At 41.3% G+C, this 15,976-nt stretch overlaps 1 protein-coding gene across 4 annotated transcripts in view; it reads right to left on the minus strand.

The window, feature by feature from the left end:
- Positions 1 to 1,956: 1,956 nt before the first annotated feature.
- LOC147897838 (uncharacterized) overlaps positions 1,957 to 15,976 on the minus strand; it is a 76,770-nt gene continuing 62,750 nt past the window's right edge. For 3 of the 4 annotated variants that reach the window (XM_087380715.1, XM_087380716.1, XM_087380714.1), the window contains one exon: positions 1,957 to 2,292. In XM_087380715.1, coding sequence (XP_087236841.1) covers positions 2,113 to 2,292 — 180 coding nt within the window. In that variant the 3' untranslated portion in view covers positions 1,957 to 2,112. The remainder of the gene's footprint in view (positions 2,293 to 15,976) is intronic. The other variant, XM_087380717.1, reaches the window with a different exon arrangement.

Below are 15,976 nucleotides of genomic sequence, written 5' to 3' on the forward strand. Positions count from 1 at the left end.
AGCTTCACTTTCAAGCAAGCTTTTCTTTCTTTTAACATCTATGTGTCAACCTCCTGTTGGAGCCTATGTTTGTCGACATTGTTTGTGTTCTCTGAGATGCAAATATGAGACTTAGCTATGTGCAGCTTCAAGGTTGACCTCCACTAAGCCCCTTCCGGAGCTTTGTTGCTCTGTGAGTCTCCCTCTCTTGTGTGAACTTCTTCCCGTCACCCTTCCACATTCAATTGAGCTCTCAAGATCTTTTAGTTTGGCCTTCTCCACATGCCTCAATCGGTCACTGAATCTCCTCTTCAGATGCTACACCAGCAATGACACGCCTCTCATCTTTCTCCCCCCCCCAATGACACCCATCTCACCTTTCTCCCCCCCTCCCCCCTTTCCCTTGTTATTGTATCAAAAGTTCCCCAGAACACAGTACCTCCATTAGGCCAAATGCATACTTTATGAAACATCTCTAATTCTTTCATTTAGAGTCATTAGACATGAAGCTTTGCACCCTGTGAATGGTGACATCCATTGCAATTTTATTCGGCATGACAAGGATGAAGGGGTTGATTGTAGCTTTGTTGTAAACTAGGTTGGCATGTTCCATTGGGAGGTGTTGAAAAGAGTGAACTTAATGACTCGAATTCAACTCTCTTAAAGATACTTCTTTTGGTAAAATTTATGGATTGATGCTTTTTTATGCTTCCATACCACCAAGAACTTGGCAAATATTGCTTATGCATGCTCTCATGCTATTTTGTGAGGTGAAGTGAACAAAGTGTGCTTGATCTTTCCATTAAGGTAAGTAGCAATTCTTGTGCATATCAAGGGATTTTGAAGACAGCCAAGATGCATGATCTTGTTTTGGAGCTGGGTAAATGGCTAGGAAAAGAGTCTCATGTTGTGAAAGATGCTCGCTACAAAAAGGTCCCCTTTTCTTGAGGTGATGCTACATCCTCATGAAGACGACATGCCTCCATAAGACGTTGGAAGTAAATCACATAGAGAGAACCTGGAAAGCATGGGTGCTTTGGATGATCTTGATGATGACTAGTGCATTATCTGCTTGTGTTGATTTTGAAATTTAACTGGCATTTGGTTTTGGGTTCAAGGGAGCCTTCATCTTGTCCTCATGCATGCACTACTTTGATGTGCAACATATTGCTAATTTATGCAAACTAATTGCAAGGGTGTCTTGAAACATCACATATTATCCTTGACCCCAACGGCGTTGAACGATGAGCTAGTGGTTTGAGCGAGTGCTAAACGACAACCTACTGAAGCAGGTGTTGACTGATCGACGAGCTGTTGGATGGGTGGACACTACACGACGAGCTACTAAAGCCGGTGCTGAACGACAAGCTACTGGAGAGAGAGAGAGAGAGAGAGAGAGAGAGAGAGAGAGTATTAATGTCCACGGGAGACCAACAGGTCTATGGGACAGCAAAAAACCATCTAGTACATCTACTTTAGGGAGGGCACATGGCAGCTCCCAGGAGGGAGAGAGAGAGAGAGAGAGAGAGAGAGAGAGAGAGAGAGAGAGCTGAAGCTCATGTTGTTGTGCTAAGGGCACGCACATATCGATTGATACACAAGTGGTGTTTTGTTGCTCTTGGTTTTGGGCATTGAGGACATGCTTCTTTCCTTCCTGCTTCATTTACTCTTGATCCTAAAGGCCCAACAAGGCTTACTACGGATGTATGCTTCACGATCCATCTTTTCCCTCACAATATCTATTTCAGGCAAGTGTTGAGATGCTGTCCTTAGCAATTGAGGAATTGAATACATTGTCTTGTAGATCACAATTATAATGCTTACATCTACACAGTATTTCTTAAGTCTGATAAACTATTGTGTCGTTCTATTTTTCTAAATAAAACTAAACACAGAGAAGATTGGAAAAGGTGCTGTATAGTGAAAAATGTGTAAAATTTGCAAAACCACCGGTATTGGTCAAATTTAAAGAAGCAATGAAGATGGGGAAAAGTGCTCTATAGTGAAGAATGCGTAAGTTGCAAAACCACAAGTATTGGTCAAATTTAAAGAAGAGTTCGATTCGGAGGATAACCTTAGAATACCAAATATACCCATGTCCTTAACACCACAACTATTAAAAGCTGCCCTAAATCAGTTACCCTTTAAAGAATCTTGATTGAATCTCAGCTCTTCAAGAAGCCTTCCAAACCAGCTCTGGCCTGCTTTGGATCCTTCCCTACTCCTTAGAATATCTTGCAGCCTGCCGTAGGAAGGTTTCTCCTTCTCGACAGCAACACAGTCACTGCTTCCAACCGAATCCACCACAAAGACCTGCCAAATTTGACATTCAAGCACCCCGAGAACCACCAAATGCTGAAAATATAAACTACAACCCAATGTATGTTCACAAATAGAAATCTTATTGACCACTAAAGGAAGTCACCAACAGAAACATTGCTATGCAATTCCATGCTAAATTTCCTTTATAATCGAAGAAGATGAATCTCCTACTTACACATGTAAATTCTGTTTACATTGCCAATAGATAAGGCGAGTTTCTAGATTTGGATGCTTTAGAGGGAAAGCAAATTGTACCACAAAAGGATCCATATGCAAACTTAAATAGAAGAATTTCACTTCTGCATACCCGTGGAAAGATTTGCATGATCTAAGGGAAGAAATACACAAGATGCACCATGGTAAGTGCCCCATCTGATCCAGCTATAAATAATTCAAATATTGGACTTTATAAGAGTAAACTCTTGCACATGTATGAAAAATGAAACCAGACATGGGAACAGCAGATCATGCTCACCCCTACAACTTCCACATCACTACATTTTAAGGATTGGAGCTTCACAAATCAATTTTGTGCCTATATAATTCCACATGAAAATGTACATGTGCATCAAAGTATTGAATTGAAGATTCATCCCGAATACCAATAATAACCTCAATACAAAGCTTGACAGCAGCTGCAACGTTTGCGAGATTCCTCTACAGCTGAATATTTCTTAGGTATGAACATTGGTTCCTCAGCTCCAGGGAAAAAAACTGCATTCACACTGATCGCAAAGCATACAGAAGCTTCAGGCCTGAACAATTAAGCAGTTTACATCCAGTGGACCCTGGCGAGTGGATATCAATGCCTTCTACATCTTGGGAATATATGACATTGATTGGCCACCAAATTGAGCTCTAGGCCATCTTACATGATCCCCGTTGGAAGGCTCTGAAAAGGATAAGGTGCTTGATTGGCATGAAGGAAGGCTGTGGCAGCCCTATTTTAGAAAAATGCAGTAGCTATGGGCAGAAGAATGCCGTATGCCAAGGCATACAAAATGCTGGGTGCATAATTTGGCACACAGAATAAGGCTGAATCTGAAAATTCAGAAATCCAAAACCAATCAAGGTCCATCATGACATTAAAGAGGGCCCATTTATGCTTTGAATGTAGTGACAACTGGGCCCCTGAGCATAAGAATGTATGCAAGATGAGAAGCATTGGGACATCCAAGGTTATTATCATAAAAGAGCTGTCAGGTAAAGAGGAGCAGCGTATGGATGCCCCTGCGATCCTTCTTGCAACTCATCATGAGGCAAACAATGCCTGACATGGAAGACACTCTTCAAGTTACTTTATGCTGCACAGAAGCTCCACAAGCAATGGGCCATCATCTATAGGTCCCTTGGTACATAGCACTTGCCAAGTCCACCTCTCCTCATCTATCGGCTACGAGCCAATGGGCAATTTTTGTGACCAACAAGCTAGAAGAAGTATGAAATATTCTTTGGGTGGCGGCTAGTTCATAGACGGGACCAAAACCTTGTAAGGACCTCATGCAACACCAGCTGCTCAAACTAGTGACACTCCCATGATGATCTCCAAGACAAGGCATCCAATTGTAACCGCCTGCCACTACGGGTGGCGTAGGAGAAGAAGGGCATCTCTATTATCACTCTGATTGCCCATTTTGGGATGGCCAAAGCCACTCACCTGGGTCCGACTAGGTGCCTCTCAGACGCTTGTCCTCTCAAAATGATAAGCACCATTGAGAGTACTCCTCTCTATACCATAGCGCCACTGAGAGTACTCTCTATAAGGCCTGTGGTCAACGGGCCATCTCCATCCTCGACCAATCACTCTAATCGACTATCATGCAATGGAGTCCGAGACCAATCTCCATCCTTGACCAATCAACGGGCCATCTCCATCATCGACCAATCACTCTAATCCTCTACCATACAATGGAATCCAAGACCCATCATCCCTAAGATCTCTGTCCTCGGGCTCAGACTCCAGTTGAAGCAAACCTTCAAGGCCAATACTCAAGGAGACAATAGACATAAACATGTGAGAAGAAGCCTAGACACCTAGCTAGTTTCTCCATGCAGTGGAAATAGAAATAGATATGGTGTATGCAACGGAAGATTCTTGAGAACATAGAAGGGAATGCTTTATCCAACTTCACACTTTTATGTGTCCACAAGAGAGAGCTCACAAGCACAGTCCTGGAATCTAGACAAAGAATGCTTCTTACAGAGAGCTCCCACAAATATCCCAAAATCTGCAGCAATCCGCTGCCCTGGATGCTCTGTGGTAATCACATGTACTGCTCCTACCAATGCCCTTGCCTTCTTAGGTTGTGTGCTCCTCCGTGAGCTTCAGCAATGACCATATGTCATGGGAGTTCCTCTGATTGCACCCTCTTGCATAGAATGCTCTTCTAATGGATGTAGGTATGCACTTGTTGATGCTACACAATGGGTAAGGGCTTCCTTGAGACTAAATTGTTGAATTGCCGCTAGATGGGGCCTTTTATAGGGCTGGAAAGACAAGCCCTTCCACCGACTCACTGACCCGGTATGTGAGTCTATAGATCGAGCAGAGTGTTGTACAACTGACTTGCTGCCTACAACTTGTGAGAAAACAAGAGAGAGCAAGAGAGCAACCAAACGTCTGAATAGAAGAGATAAGAACAATGTACAAGCCTAAGGTTTTGTCTTAGTGACAAAACCTTATCCTAACTACTAACTGTAGTAAGGTGTCCTGACTGTGGTTAGGGGAGGGGAAAAAACCTCTAATGAGGGGAAAGTGCCCCTAACTCACTTATTGGTCGTACATTGGTCACTACCATGAATTATGGCGATAATTCCAACACCCCCTTGCAGTGCCAATGTGATGATGTACAAGGCAAGAATCAATCACCAAAAGGAGAGAAGTTTAGGGCACTACGAAATGTCTCAAACTTCTCATGTGGAAGTGCTTTGGCGAAGATGTGCAATATTGTCATGTGTGGAGACATAGATCATACTAATCTCCCCTGCATGTAACTTGTCTCTGACATAATGATAATGAACCTTAATGTGCTTCGTGCGAGCATGAAACACAGGATTCTTTGCAACTACTATAGCACTCTGACTATCAGTGAGAATTGGAGAAGGACCCTCCAATGATAGATGAAGATCAGCAAACAAGCGGGGTAGCCACACACACTCAACCGTTGCTGTGAAAGCCGCCCTGTACTCAGCTTCACATGAGGAAGTAGCCACAAAAGATTGTTTCTTACTAAGCCAAGAAATGCAAGCATGTCCCAAGAAGAAATAATTACCACTTGTGTATTGCCTAGTGTCATAATCTCCAGACCAATCTAATTCACTGTAAGCATGCATCTGCAATTCACCCCCCCTGAGGAACATCAAGCCATAAGACTTTGTGCCTTGCAAGTAATGGAAGATGTGTTTTACAGCTTGCTAATGTGCTGTCTTTGGGCTGTGCATATACCTGCTCACCTGTGATTCTGTAAACTAAATATCAGGCCATGTATTGCACAAATAAATGAGGCATCCAACAACCTGACTGTAGAGTGTGGCATCTACTGATTCACCTAGATCATACATAGTAAGCTTCAGCCTTGGCTCCATGGGAGTGGCTATAGGCTTGTAATCTTGCATGTTGAAACAATGCAAGAGCTTTCTCACATACTTGGATTGAGACATAATAATGCCACGTCTCTCTTGTATAAAGTGGATCCCCAAATAAAAATGTAACATGCCCAAATCTGACATGTCAAATGTAGCTTTCAATTCAGCTTTGAAATCTACAATTTTTTCTTCATGTGACCCTGTGAGCAGCATGTCATCTACATAAAGAATGATGACCAAAATATCCCCACCATACTTCTTGATGTATAGGGTACTTTCAGTTGGACTATTATGAAGTCCCTTGCTGGTCAAAAAGGGATCAATCTTGGAGTATTTTGCACGTGGGGCTTGTTTCAACCCATACAAAGCTTTATTCAGCTTGCAAACTTTATGTGCATTACCCGAAATTTCAAAGCCAGGACGTTGTTTGACATAAACCTCTTCCAATAAGTCTCCATTAAGAAAAGTTGTTTTTATATCCAACTAATGAACATTCCAATCAAAATATGCAACCATAGCAATAACTGATTTGATAGTGGTCATCCTGGAAGTAGGAGCAAATGGCTCCTCATAATCAATGCCTTTCTTCTGAGCATAGCCTTTTGCAACCAATCGTGCCTTGTACCTGTCAATGGACCCATTTGACTTTCTTTTTACTTTGAAAACCCATTTGATACCTATGGCATTCTTTCCTGGTGGCAAATCCAAAAAGTTCCGATCCAAGTCTGATTTTTCTCAATGGACTGTAACTCATCTTGCATGGCATTCTCCAATGCACATTATCCTTAGCTTCTTCAAAAGTATCAGGCTCTTCCTCAGCAAGAAGAGTATCTGCATAAGAAGGTTCTCTGCCTGGAGTAGTACTCCAAAAAGAATGTTATGGGTGTTTTAGTCTTTATAGTCTTTTTGAAGTAGTACTCCAAAAAGAATGTTATGTGTGTTTTAGTCTTTATAGTCTTTTTGTAAATCACCTCTGGTCACCATATGATGTAGGCCATGTGATATGTGTTTGGTCTATCCCATTTTTTGTAAACCTTGACCCTTGGGCACCCTTGCTAGCATGAGATCCTAGCCATAGATTTATCCTTGACCACCATGAGATGGCATGAGAAACTATGTGACTAGATGTATCCTTGACATAGCAAGAGGCAAACCCTTGAGGGGGGGTATGTTGGGATAAATGTGATCAAGGGCTTGCTCTTAGGTGCATGTGTGCATCTAGGGGAGTCACATGTGTGTTCAACAGAAAGAGCCCCCCCTTCGTGTCTTGTTGCACTATGAGTTCTGCCAGGCAAAGGGGCATCAAGTTTACTCTCCTTGAGAGTTTGAAGCAGCCAATCGGAAACAAATTTGACTGCATGTATTTCTATAATATCTTGCCTAAAAAATCTTCCATTGCCTGTGGAGGAACTAAATCAGTCGGTGGCTGAATCGAGGCATGTGGAACATGAGGAGCTTGCTTCAAATTCTAATGTTCAGCAGGGATGTCAGATGCGGAACCCAAAGCAACAAGTATTAATCCCTCAAAAACATCATCTAATGTAGAAGAAGTTGGCACATTAAATTCAGCTTATGTATGTGCTGAATTTTCTGAAAAGATTACATCTCTGTTGACAAAATTCTTGAGTGAAGCAGGATTGTAGAGACGGTAACCTTTGCTCTCCTTACTATACCCAACAAATATGCATTTAATTGCCTTGTCTGAAACTCAACAGACACATGGGCATATGCAACACATCCAAAGATACGAAAATGTTCCATTGAAGGCTTTCTCACATGCCAAACTTCATAAGAAGTCTTTGTTTTCAAAGCCTTAGTGGGAGCCTGATTCAAGACATAGTTGGCACACGTGAGACCCTCAAGTCAAAACCTGTGAGGCAACTTTTTGCTTGTGAGCATGCATCTATCCATCTCCAGAGAGTTCTATTCTTCCGCTCAGCATTGCCATTTTGCTGAGGGGTAAGCCTCACTGTAAGCTGATGTGTGATGCCTTTCTCTTTCAAATAAGCCTCAAATTCATGAGACATATACTCCCTCCCTCTATCTGTGCGTAGAATCTGAACTGTGAGGCCTGTTTCATTCTCAACCTTTGCTACAAAGTGTCGAAAATGCTTAAACACATCTGATTTTTTCTTTAAACCATAGATCCAAGTGTAGTTTGAGTAGTCATCAATAAATGTGACATAATTGAGATAACCACCCAATGCAGGAGTCCTCACGGGACCGCAGATATCACTATAAATGAGCTGTAATTTCTGAACAGCTCGTACTGCACCATCTTTCTTGAAGGAAAACCTGTGAATCTTCCCAAGTATGCACCCTTCACAGGCATGAGGAGGAGGTGACTTTAAAGGAGGCAAAGCATCAATCATAGAATGTTTTTGAAGTGTCATCAAGCTGCCAGAACTCATATGCCCCATATCTAGCATGCCATAACTCCGCATTTTGCATAACAGCAATGGGAGTAGAAATTGCAAGTGCATCATCTGATCTTTTCTCAACTGGAAGTGATATGTTTGGTGGCACCACTATCAAAGTAACAATTTTTCAATGTCTCATTGACATTGAAAGCACATGAATCCTTAGAAGGATCATAACTAGAAGTCAGAAAAACATAAGAGTCATCCTCAAATGTGTCTGTAATATCTCGAGCAACCACCTGAAAATCATGAGTGCAAGTCAAAAAGGCATACTCTTCTTCCACTAAGTTGGCTGAAGCATCACCATCATCATGTGCATGAGGAGCTGAATCTGTGACAGCCATACTTGAATCCTTTTTCTTTTCCTTGGCAATTCTTTTCTTGCACTCTCCTATGTAGTGACCCGGCTTCTTGCAATAATGACAAACACCCCTTCTCTTGGGCTTCTTTGCATCATTCTTAGCCTTGTGAGAAGGCTGTCCAGAATCAGCTTTATGCTAATGTGAAGGATGACATGCTGCTTATGCTGCCCCTTCCCTTTGGGCTTGAATTTCGAAAGCATGGCATGCTCACCAACCCGTGAAGCCATGTTCTTTCTGGTTTGTTTTTCCTGCAACAAAAGCCCTATCTACTCATGAAAGGTGAGAGGGTTTCCACCCCTCCTCAAAGACAAGTTCAATGAGGTGTGAAAACCAAGATAAGACTCAAAGAGAGAATTCAAAGTGGTAGTGGCCATCTCTGAATCTGGAATGATCTCATCAATATTCAACAATTGCTCTCTCAAATCTTGAAGTTTAGTGAGGTGCTCAGACGTAGAGTCACCCTCATCCATATGAGTATGAGTCAACTCTCTCTTCAGGAAAGAGACCTTGGCATCGTTGCGGGCTGAAAACATACTTTCCAAAATATCCCAAGCTGCCTTTGAGATCTTGCATGACCGAATGTGCGGAATAATAAACCTTTTGACAAAAAGGGAGATAGCTGAAAGTGCTTGTGCATCAAGTGAATCCCACCTTTTGTGTTTCTGTGTGGGAGCCAACACTACAGTAGCTGCTGCACCTAGCACTTGTCCTACACCCTGAACTTGACCTCTACCCCTTCCTCCACCTTGTTGAGGAGTGCCACGTGCAACCACATTCTCTGGCCGTGTCTCATCCCCATTGACATAATCCCATAAGTGTTTGCCAACTAAAATATTGTGTACCATAAAACTCCATAAGGAGTAGTTGGCACCATCCAACTTATCCTCCTATGTGAGGACACCAAACACTTCATTGGGATTGTTTTGGGCCATAACTGCCAAAGAAAACAAAATGCAGCAAATGTGACAAAAGTGCCAAGAAAGCCAATCAAAGGCTCAAAATGCACCCCAAATGTCCTGCAAATGACTAAAAACTACAAAAATTGCAAATGTCTGCAATGTCACTCAAACTGAGTCCAAAACTGCTTGCAATTACCTTAAACACTAAGAAATTGGAGCCCAATCACAAAAGCCCCAATTTCTTGAGGAAATTGCAACCAGAAGAGGGCAAATTGACTAAAAGCCCTAAATGTTGCCAAAATTGCACTTTGCCTACAAAAGCCCCAAATTTTCTCAACACCTACAAACTAAATGCAGTATTTGCCCATGAATACAAAATGCCCCAAAATTCTGTAGCAATTTCTTGCTAGAATGGCATTTGATTTCAAGTGCTTCTTCAATCCTGAATAGGCTTCCTGACAAGTACGCGGGTACAGGTGACGGCTCTCGTGCGAGCTAGCAAGAAGTACGGATAGGCAGCCCGTACAATGTACGGCTATACGGAGCTCAAGGAGCAGGTGGTATGCAGCAACAAGCTGTGGACAAACGGTCCATACAGTGTACAGATTGTACGGCGTATCTACTCTACGGCATGGCGACACGTACATACAATGTGCTGGAGATCAACTGCAGGCACGACAACGCATACAGACGATGCACGTCGTCTGTACGCACACGTCTGCCCGCATGTACGGAGGCCTGCTATATGGATCTGGTGTAGATGGCCTAGGTGGCGTGACTATACGGGCAACGTAACCTTACGATGGACTTGTACGGGAGCAGTACGGAACAACAGTAGCAACGACCTTCGCACGTGTGGGTAGGAGTAGTATGGCCGACAAGCGTTTGTACGAAACAACAGGAGGAGCTCAAGTAGCTCGACGTGCAACAAGAGCTTGACCAACAAGTACCAATGCAGGAGCTTAGCAAGGCTCTAATACCAAATGTGAGAAAACAAGAGAGAGCAAGAAAGCAACCAAACATCTGAATAGAAGAGATAAAAAAAAAGTACAAGCCTAAGGTTTTGTCTTAGTGACAAAACTTTATCCTAACTACTAACTGTAGTTGGGTGTCCTAACTGTGATTACCGAAAAAAACCTAGGTGGTTTATGCCTATTTGGAGATTGGTACCCTAAAAATAGGGCACGCGAGCCAGATTTAGATCTCATGTGAATTTTGGACTGCATGTAAGGTGGATGCAGTCTGCATGAAAAGAGTGCATACAAGGGATTGCATGAAAAGTGCATCCAAGGCGTGCGATCTATTGACAGTCTCTATAGATTGCGTCAGTTTTCATGCATGCAAACTTATTTTTTATTTTTTATTTTTTATTCAATGAAAGGACTTCTATAAAAGGCATGCAAATGTTGCAGCAGTCCTTGTGTGTAAACCATGAAAGTGAATTGCATGGATCAAAAATTGCAAGTATTGCAAGTAATGCCATATTTTAGAAAAGTGAGAATTATGCTCACATTTTTCTTTTAGGGACACAAGGAGGAATTGAGTAAAAATCAATTCACTAACCACGGGTATTTGCCTTAGGGAATCTATCCCTCCTTCCGACACACACATGCGCGCGCGTATGTGTGTGTGTATGTGTGTGTGTGTGTGTGTAGACACACACAAAATTTTTTTTTAAAAAGTGAAAATTGAGTTACTTTATATTACAAAATCATCATCCCAGAATAGGACGAAATACATCAAGAGAAAACCTCAATAAAAGACAAATAGACACACACACACATATTCTCTTGTATTAATTCAGCCCATCTACCCTTTCTTCCACTAATAATGCCCATACCTAGCATGAAAAGATGTTTTGGGTACATGTTCTTTTCTAACTCATACTTAGTGATATACAGAATTTAGTAAAATATTTAGCACCTTGCAATTGATCAAAGAGTTCATAAATGTGGGGCATAGGATATTTGTCATTTTGTTTAAATCTCAGTAATCTATGCATAAGCGTATAGTACCATCCTTGTTCTTTACCAATAAACTCGTAAAGACTTAGTTGAATTCGACCATTTCTAAGATATTCAACTAGCTACCTTTCTATCTCATAGTCCTACGTTTGACTAAGGGTTTGCAAACATGGGTAGATCCAGCAAATATCTATATTTTATTATCTACTTCTCTTTCATGGAGTAAACCATCAAAGCAAGTCAAATGGAAACATCTTTAAATTCAACCATTAAATCATTAAAAGAAACTTTATGCTTTTCAACTACACCAAGTAAAATTTTACTCTTTTCAACTAAAGAAATTGAATTATCAACAAAAATAAAAAAACTAATGTATACCCCGCATTCTTCTTGATATAGAAGTTGTTTCAATTCCTTTGAACAAATACGTGATGATAAAATCAAGTTCATTTGCTTCACACACAGGCCCAAATTACTGCAGTACATAAAATGGAACATAAAATGACAAATATGGAAAAAGAGGCAATGTAGTCATTCCTCAAAACACTTATATATTAACTAAACTTTCAAATATATAGGACTTTAGACTTCTTGCTCACGCAACCACGTCGCGCCTCAAAACCACTACTAGGACTTCCTACCAGTAGCTGCTCACACCAAACTACCAGAAGAAAGGAAGCACACAAGTGACTCTCATTGAGATTAATAGATTTCACCACATGCTTGCCACCTAGAAAACCGCCTTTGTAGAAGCCGCCTAAGACAAAAACACATGGAGCCTACGTGCCAAATGGTTGCCATGCACCGCCATGTCTTTCCAACCAATCAAAACCCATGCAACACGTGAATCATGCACCAATCAACCTTCAAGAACCACTACTAGGACCTCCTATGAGTAGCTGCTCACACCAAACTACCAAAAGAAAGTGAGCACACAAGTGACTCTCATTGAGACTAATAGATTTCACTCGCCGCCTGAAAAAAGAAGAAAGGAAACTACCTACTCTCCATCTTTGTAGAAGCTTTCTAAGCCAAAGACCACGTCGAACCTCTGTGCCAAATGGTCACCATGTATCACCACGTATTTCTAGTCAATGAAAACCCATGCAACATGTGAATCGCACCAATCAGCCTTCCACGTCATCCTCCGATCAGCCACTTCATGCTGCCAATGATCAACTGATTTTCCTAACCCGTCCAAAACCTTAGCTAAGAAAGAGCCCCCCACCCAGATATAGTAGCTACACTTTTTGGCGGTATTTTGTCTCATAGGCCTCCTGAAGATGTTAATATATTTTTCTTCCTTCCTTTCCCAATCCAGAGGTACATGCTTCAATTTGATGTGGAGGAGTTGGTGATATGCTTTTTGTCTCATAGGCCCATGAGGCCTCCTAAAGACATTAATATATTTTTCTTCCTTCCTTTCCCAATCGAGAGGTACATGCTTCAATTTGATGTGGAGGAGTTGGTGATATGCCTCTAGGAGTTGCAGATTGAGAATCTGATAATTTTGAAACTGCTTCAATTAGAGTCTTTAATGAATCATTGACAGACTCTAGCTAAGTTTCTATATTAAGAGTACGGTTTTCTAGTTTTGTGGACTCGGAATAAAGTCGCCATTATCTACTTCCTCCAATCCATAGAGTCCTCATGGATATCTTCTATAAAAAAAACAGATTTCCTTTCCTCACTTTTCACATTTAGCCTTTCTTGGTCTGGACTCACCATGGTATGAAATTTTTTTTTAATAAATAAAGAAAAGGCTTTTATCTAGACAGAAAAATGCAGTATCTACTTCCTTGTTATTTGTTTGTCTCTCGAAATTCAAATTCGGAGCCAAAATCGATACTCTAATGATATACGACCTTCCCTCTCAATCCCGCTCTCAAAGTCAATCCTTTTGATCTCGAACTCTCATCCTTTCTTCGAGGTCAAATCCTGAAATCCACCTGATCGAACTTTGCCTTGGAATAAAAGAGTTCAAGATACAAGAGATATGTGTTTTTTGCGACGAAAAGGGAGAGGGGGAGAAAAAAGGCTTTATGATGTGGCTTCTTATATTAAAAAACTAAGGTCTACTTTGTTATGACGTGGCTTCTTTTTGTCTTCCTTCGTAAACCTTTCTCACTAGCAGCACATCAAAACTACACCTACTTAAATCTCGTTTCCTCCTCCCCTTTGATTAAGTAATGAAGGATTGGTTATAGCAGATGGGTGATTCAACTCTGCAATTTCCCATCGCCAACCTTGTCTTCAGACTTCCTGGGTGATGGTGGAGGCAATCGGACAACATGGGTTATTAGTTTGGCCAATACTTTATCTACCTTCCACTAGAAAGGCGTGCTTGCTGAATACTAATTTTACTGTGTGCTCATTTGGCTACTTTGCGTGCCGGAAGCATCATCGTCCTTGTTGTCGGCAACCCTATTGAAACCTATCATGCTATGTAGGAGCTCTAGAGAACTTGAGAGTGTGTTATGCTGGCAGTCGCAATCCTTCCACTCTCATTGGCAGTCACATTCCTTCTACTCTCATTGGCAATAAAAGATATATTGTTTGCAGGAAAAGAAAAAGCGATGCAAACCATAGAGGGCTTCTTTTTTTTAGTTCCACCCAGCAACAAATCCCAATGCTCCCTTTAGTGTCATCCTTTCTCTTAGTATTCACACATGGTTTCCTGTCTCGAGACCTTTCCTTTTGGAGCTCTCTCTAGAATTCTCTCCCATGCCCCAGTGCTTGCCGGTTTGCTTGCTTCTTTGGTGCCATGTGTCGTACAAGGGAACCCTTCCATAAACACCCTCTCATGTCTTTTTATTGCACCTCCTCATTAATGCTTAGGCCTAGGATTAACCCTACACCCTAGCCCTCCAATTTCTATTGATGCAAGAACTAACAAGCCCTCATGGTTTCCCCCTATACTGTGGCCTTGCTATTATAGTTCACCAAACAAATGTAGAGTGCATCCAATATTTGATGCTCGTTATTCGAAAAAGTGACTACGTAAAGGAGGTCTAGTAGGAAAAGAACTTCATATTGATTAAATTGAGCCCCATTGCATCCACATGAACTAGAAAGAATTCTTGACACTAAAGAAAAGAATATATGTCATATGTTATTCAAGAATATTTAGTAAAGCGGAAAGATAGTAAAGTGGACAAATGTTCAACAAAAATGTTACATGGAAAGTTGTAAGCAAACTCAAGAAACAGTTTCCTAACATTGTTGTTGAGGACATCAACTCCTCTTAAGAGGGAGAAAATGTTACATCAATGATAGTATGATGTAACATTACCCATAGAAGAGAAGCCTTAGGTTAGAAAGATAGGAGTTAGACAGTGGTCATTGGTTAGTGGTGACCTTAAGACCTAGTAGTGACTCAATAATTACCAAGGAATGTTGTTCCTTTCATAGTAAACTTGGGAATGCCCTTCTGCTCCAAATGACTATTGGGAATGCCTTGGGAATGCCAAGCATATGAAACGGCCAAGAACGTCTAAGGGACATCTAGGGATTGCCTAGGAAGTGTTCCCTAGGTCATTCCATAGAGATCAGCCACTAAATGATAGTTTTCACTTTGTAGGGTCCAAGGAGTTCTTTCTTCTTGTGTACAACTTGATAATTGCTTGCCTTTGATGACCTTGTTTTTTGTATGTCATTTGGCAATCCATCATCATTATTTCATATATATTCTCAAGCCTCTTTCACCCTCTCTACCATCGGTAATTGAGATATTCCCATTTCCGACCCCTTGGAGTCCCATTCCTCTTCCTGAGGGGGTCGGTGTTCTAAAAAATGTTCCCTTTCTAGCTAGTTATGGTTAGGACAGCTAGGACCGTTATCACTAGTCCTAGGTCCTAGCTGCACTAAGTGTCCTAAGTGGACTAGTACAAGAAGGTGGCCTCTTGCATTAGGAATGCCAGTTGGTGCATCAAGCAGTTTCCAAGCATGGGCTCCTACTTCATTAGCCATGGCTGGGAGAGTCTCCTATGGTGTTGCTGAGTGATGCATAGTTGCATGTGCTCCAATAACTATCAGCAACTGCTACCACTCAATGATGGTTTCTTGCATAAATTCTATATATGCACTTTTCAATTGGGTGTGAGGTTACTCTTTGTGATATTGAGTTGCCAGGGTAGATTGGATTTTAGGTTAGGCTGTGTATGTGAGTATGATGATCTTGTAAGCTCTACAAGGATGGTCAGCCTTGCGAGCATCTGATAAGTATACAAATCTCTCGTTCTCATCTATCAAAGTTTATATTTTTCATAATAACACCCTTCAAGATTGATAAAACACGGAAATTTAATGCCAGAGACAGAATTCAAAGAGTGAAACAAAAAATCTGTTCATGTGGTTGAGAGACTATGAGTTGAATATATAGAAATCTTGTATTTTAAGAATAACGCTATAAACTTTGTTGCTCACTACGTCTAAGCTCAAATAGA

Source organism: Dipteris shenzhenensis, chromosome 10 (genome assembly GCF_047967505.1).
Source record: "Dipteris shenzhenensis isolate YYH24624 ecotype China chromosome 10, Dip_SZ_1.0, whole genome shotgun sequence".
NCBI lineage: Eukaryota > Viridiplantae > Streptophyta > Polypodiopsida > Gleicheniales > Dipteridaceae > Dipteris > Dipteris shenzhenensis.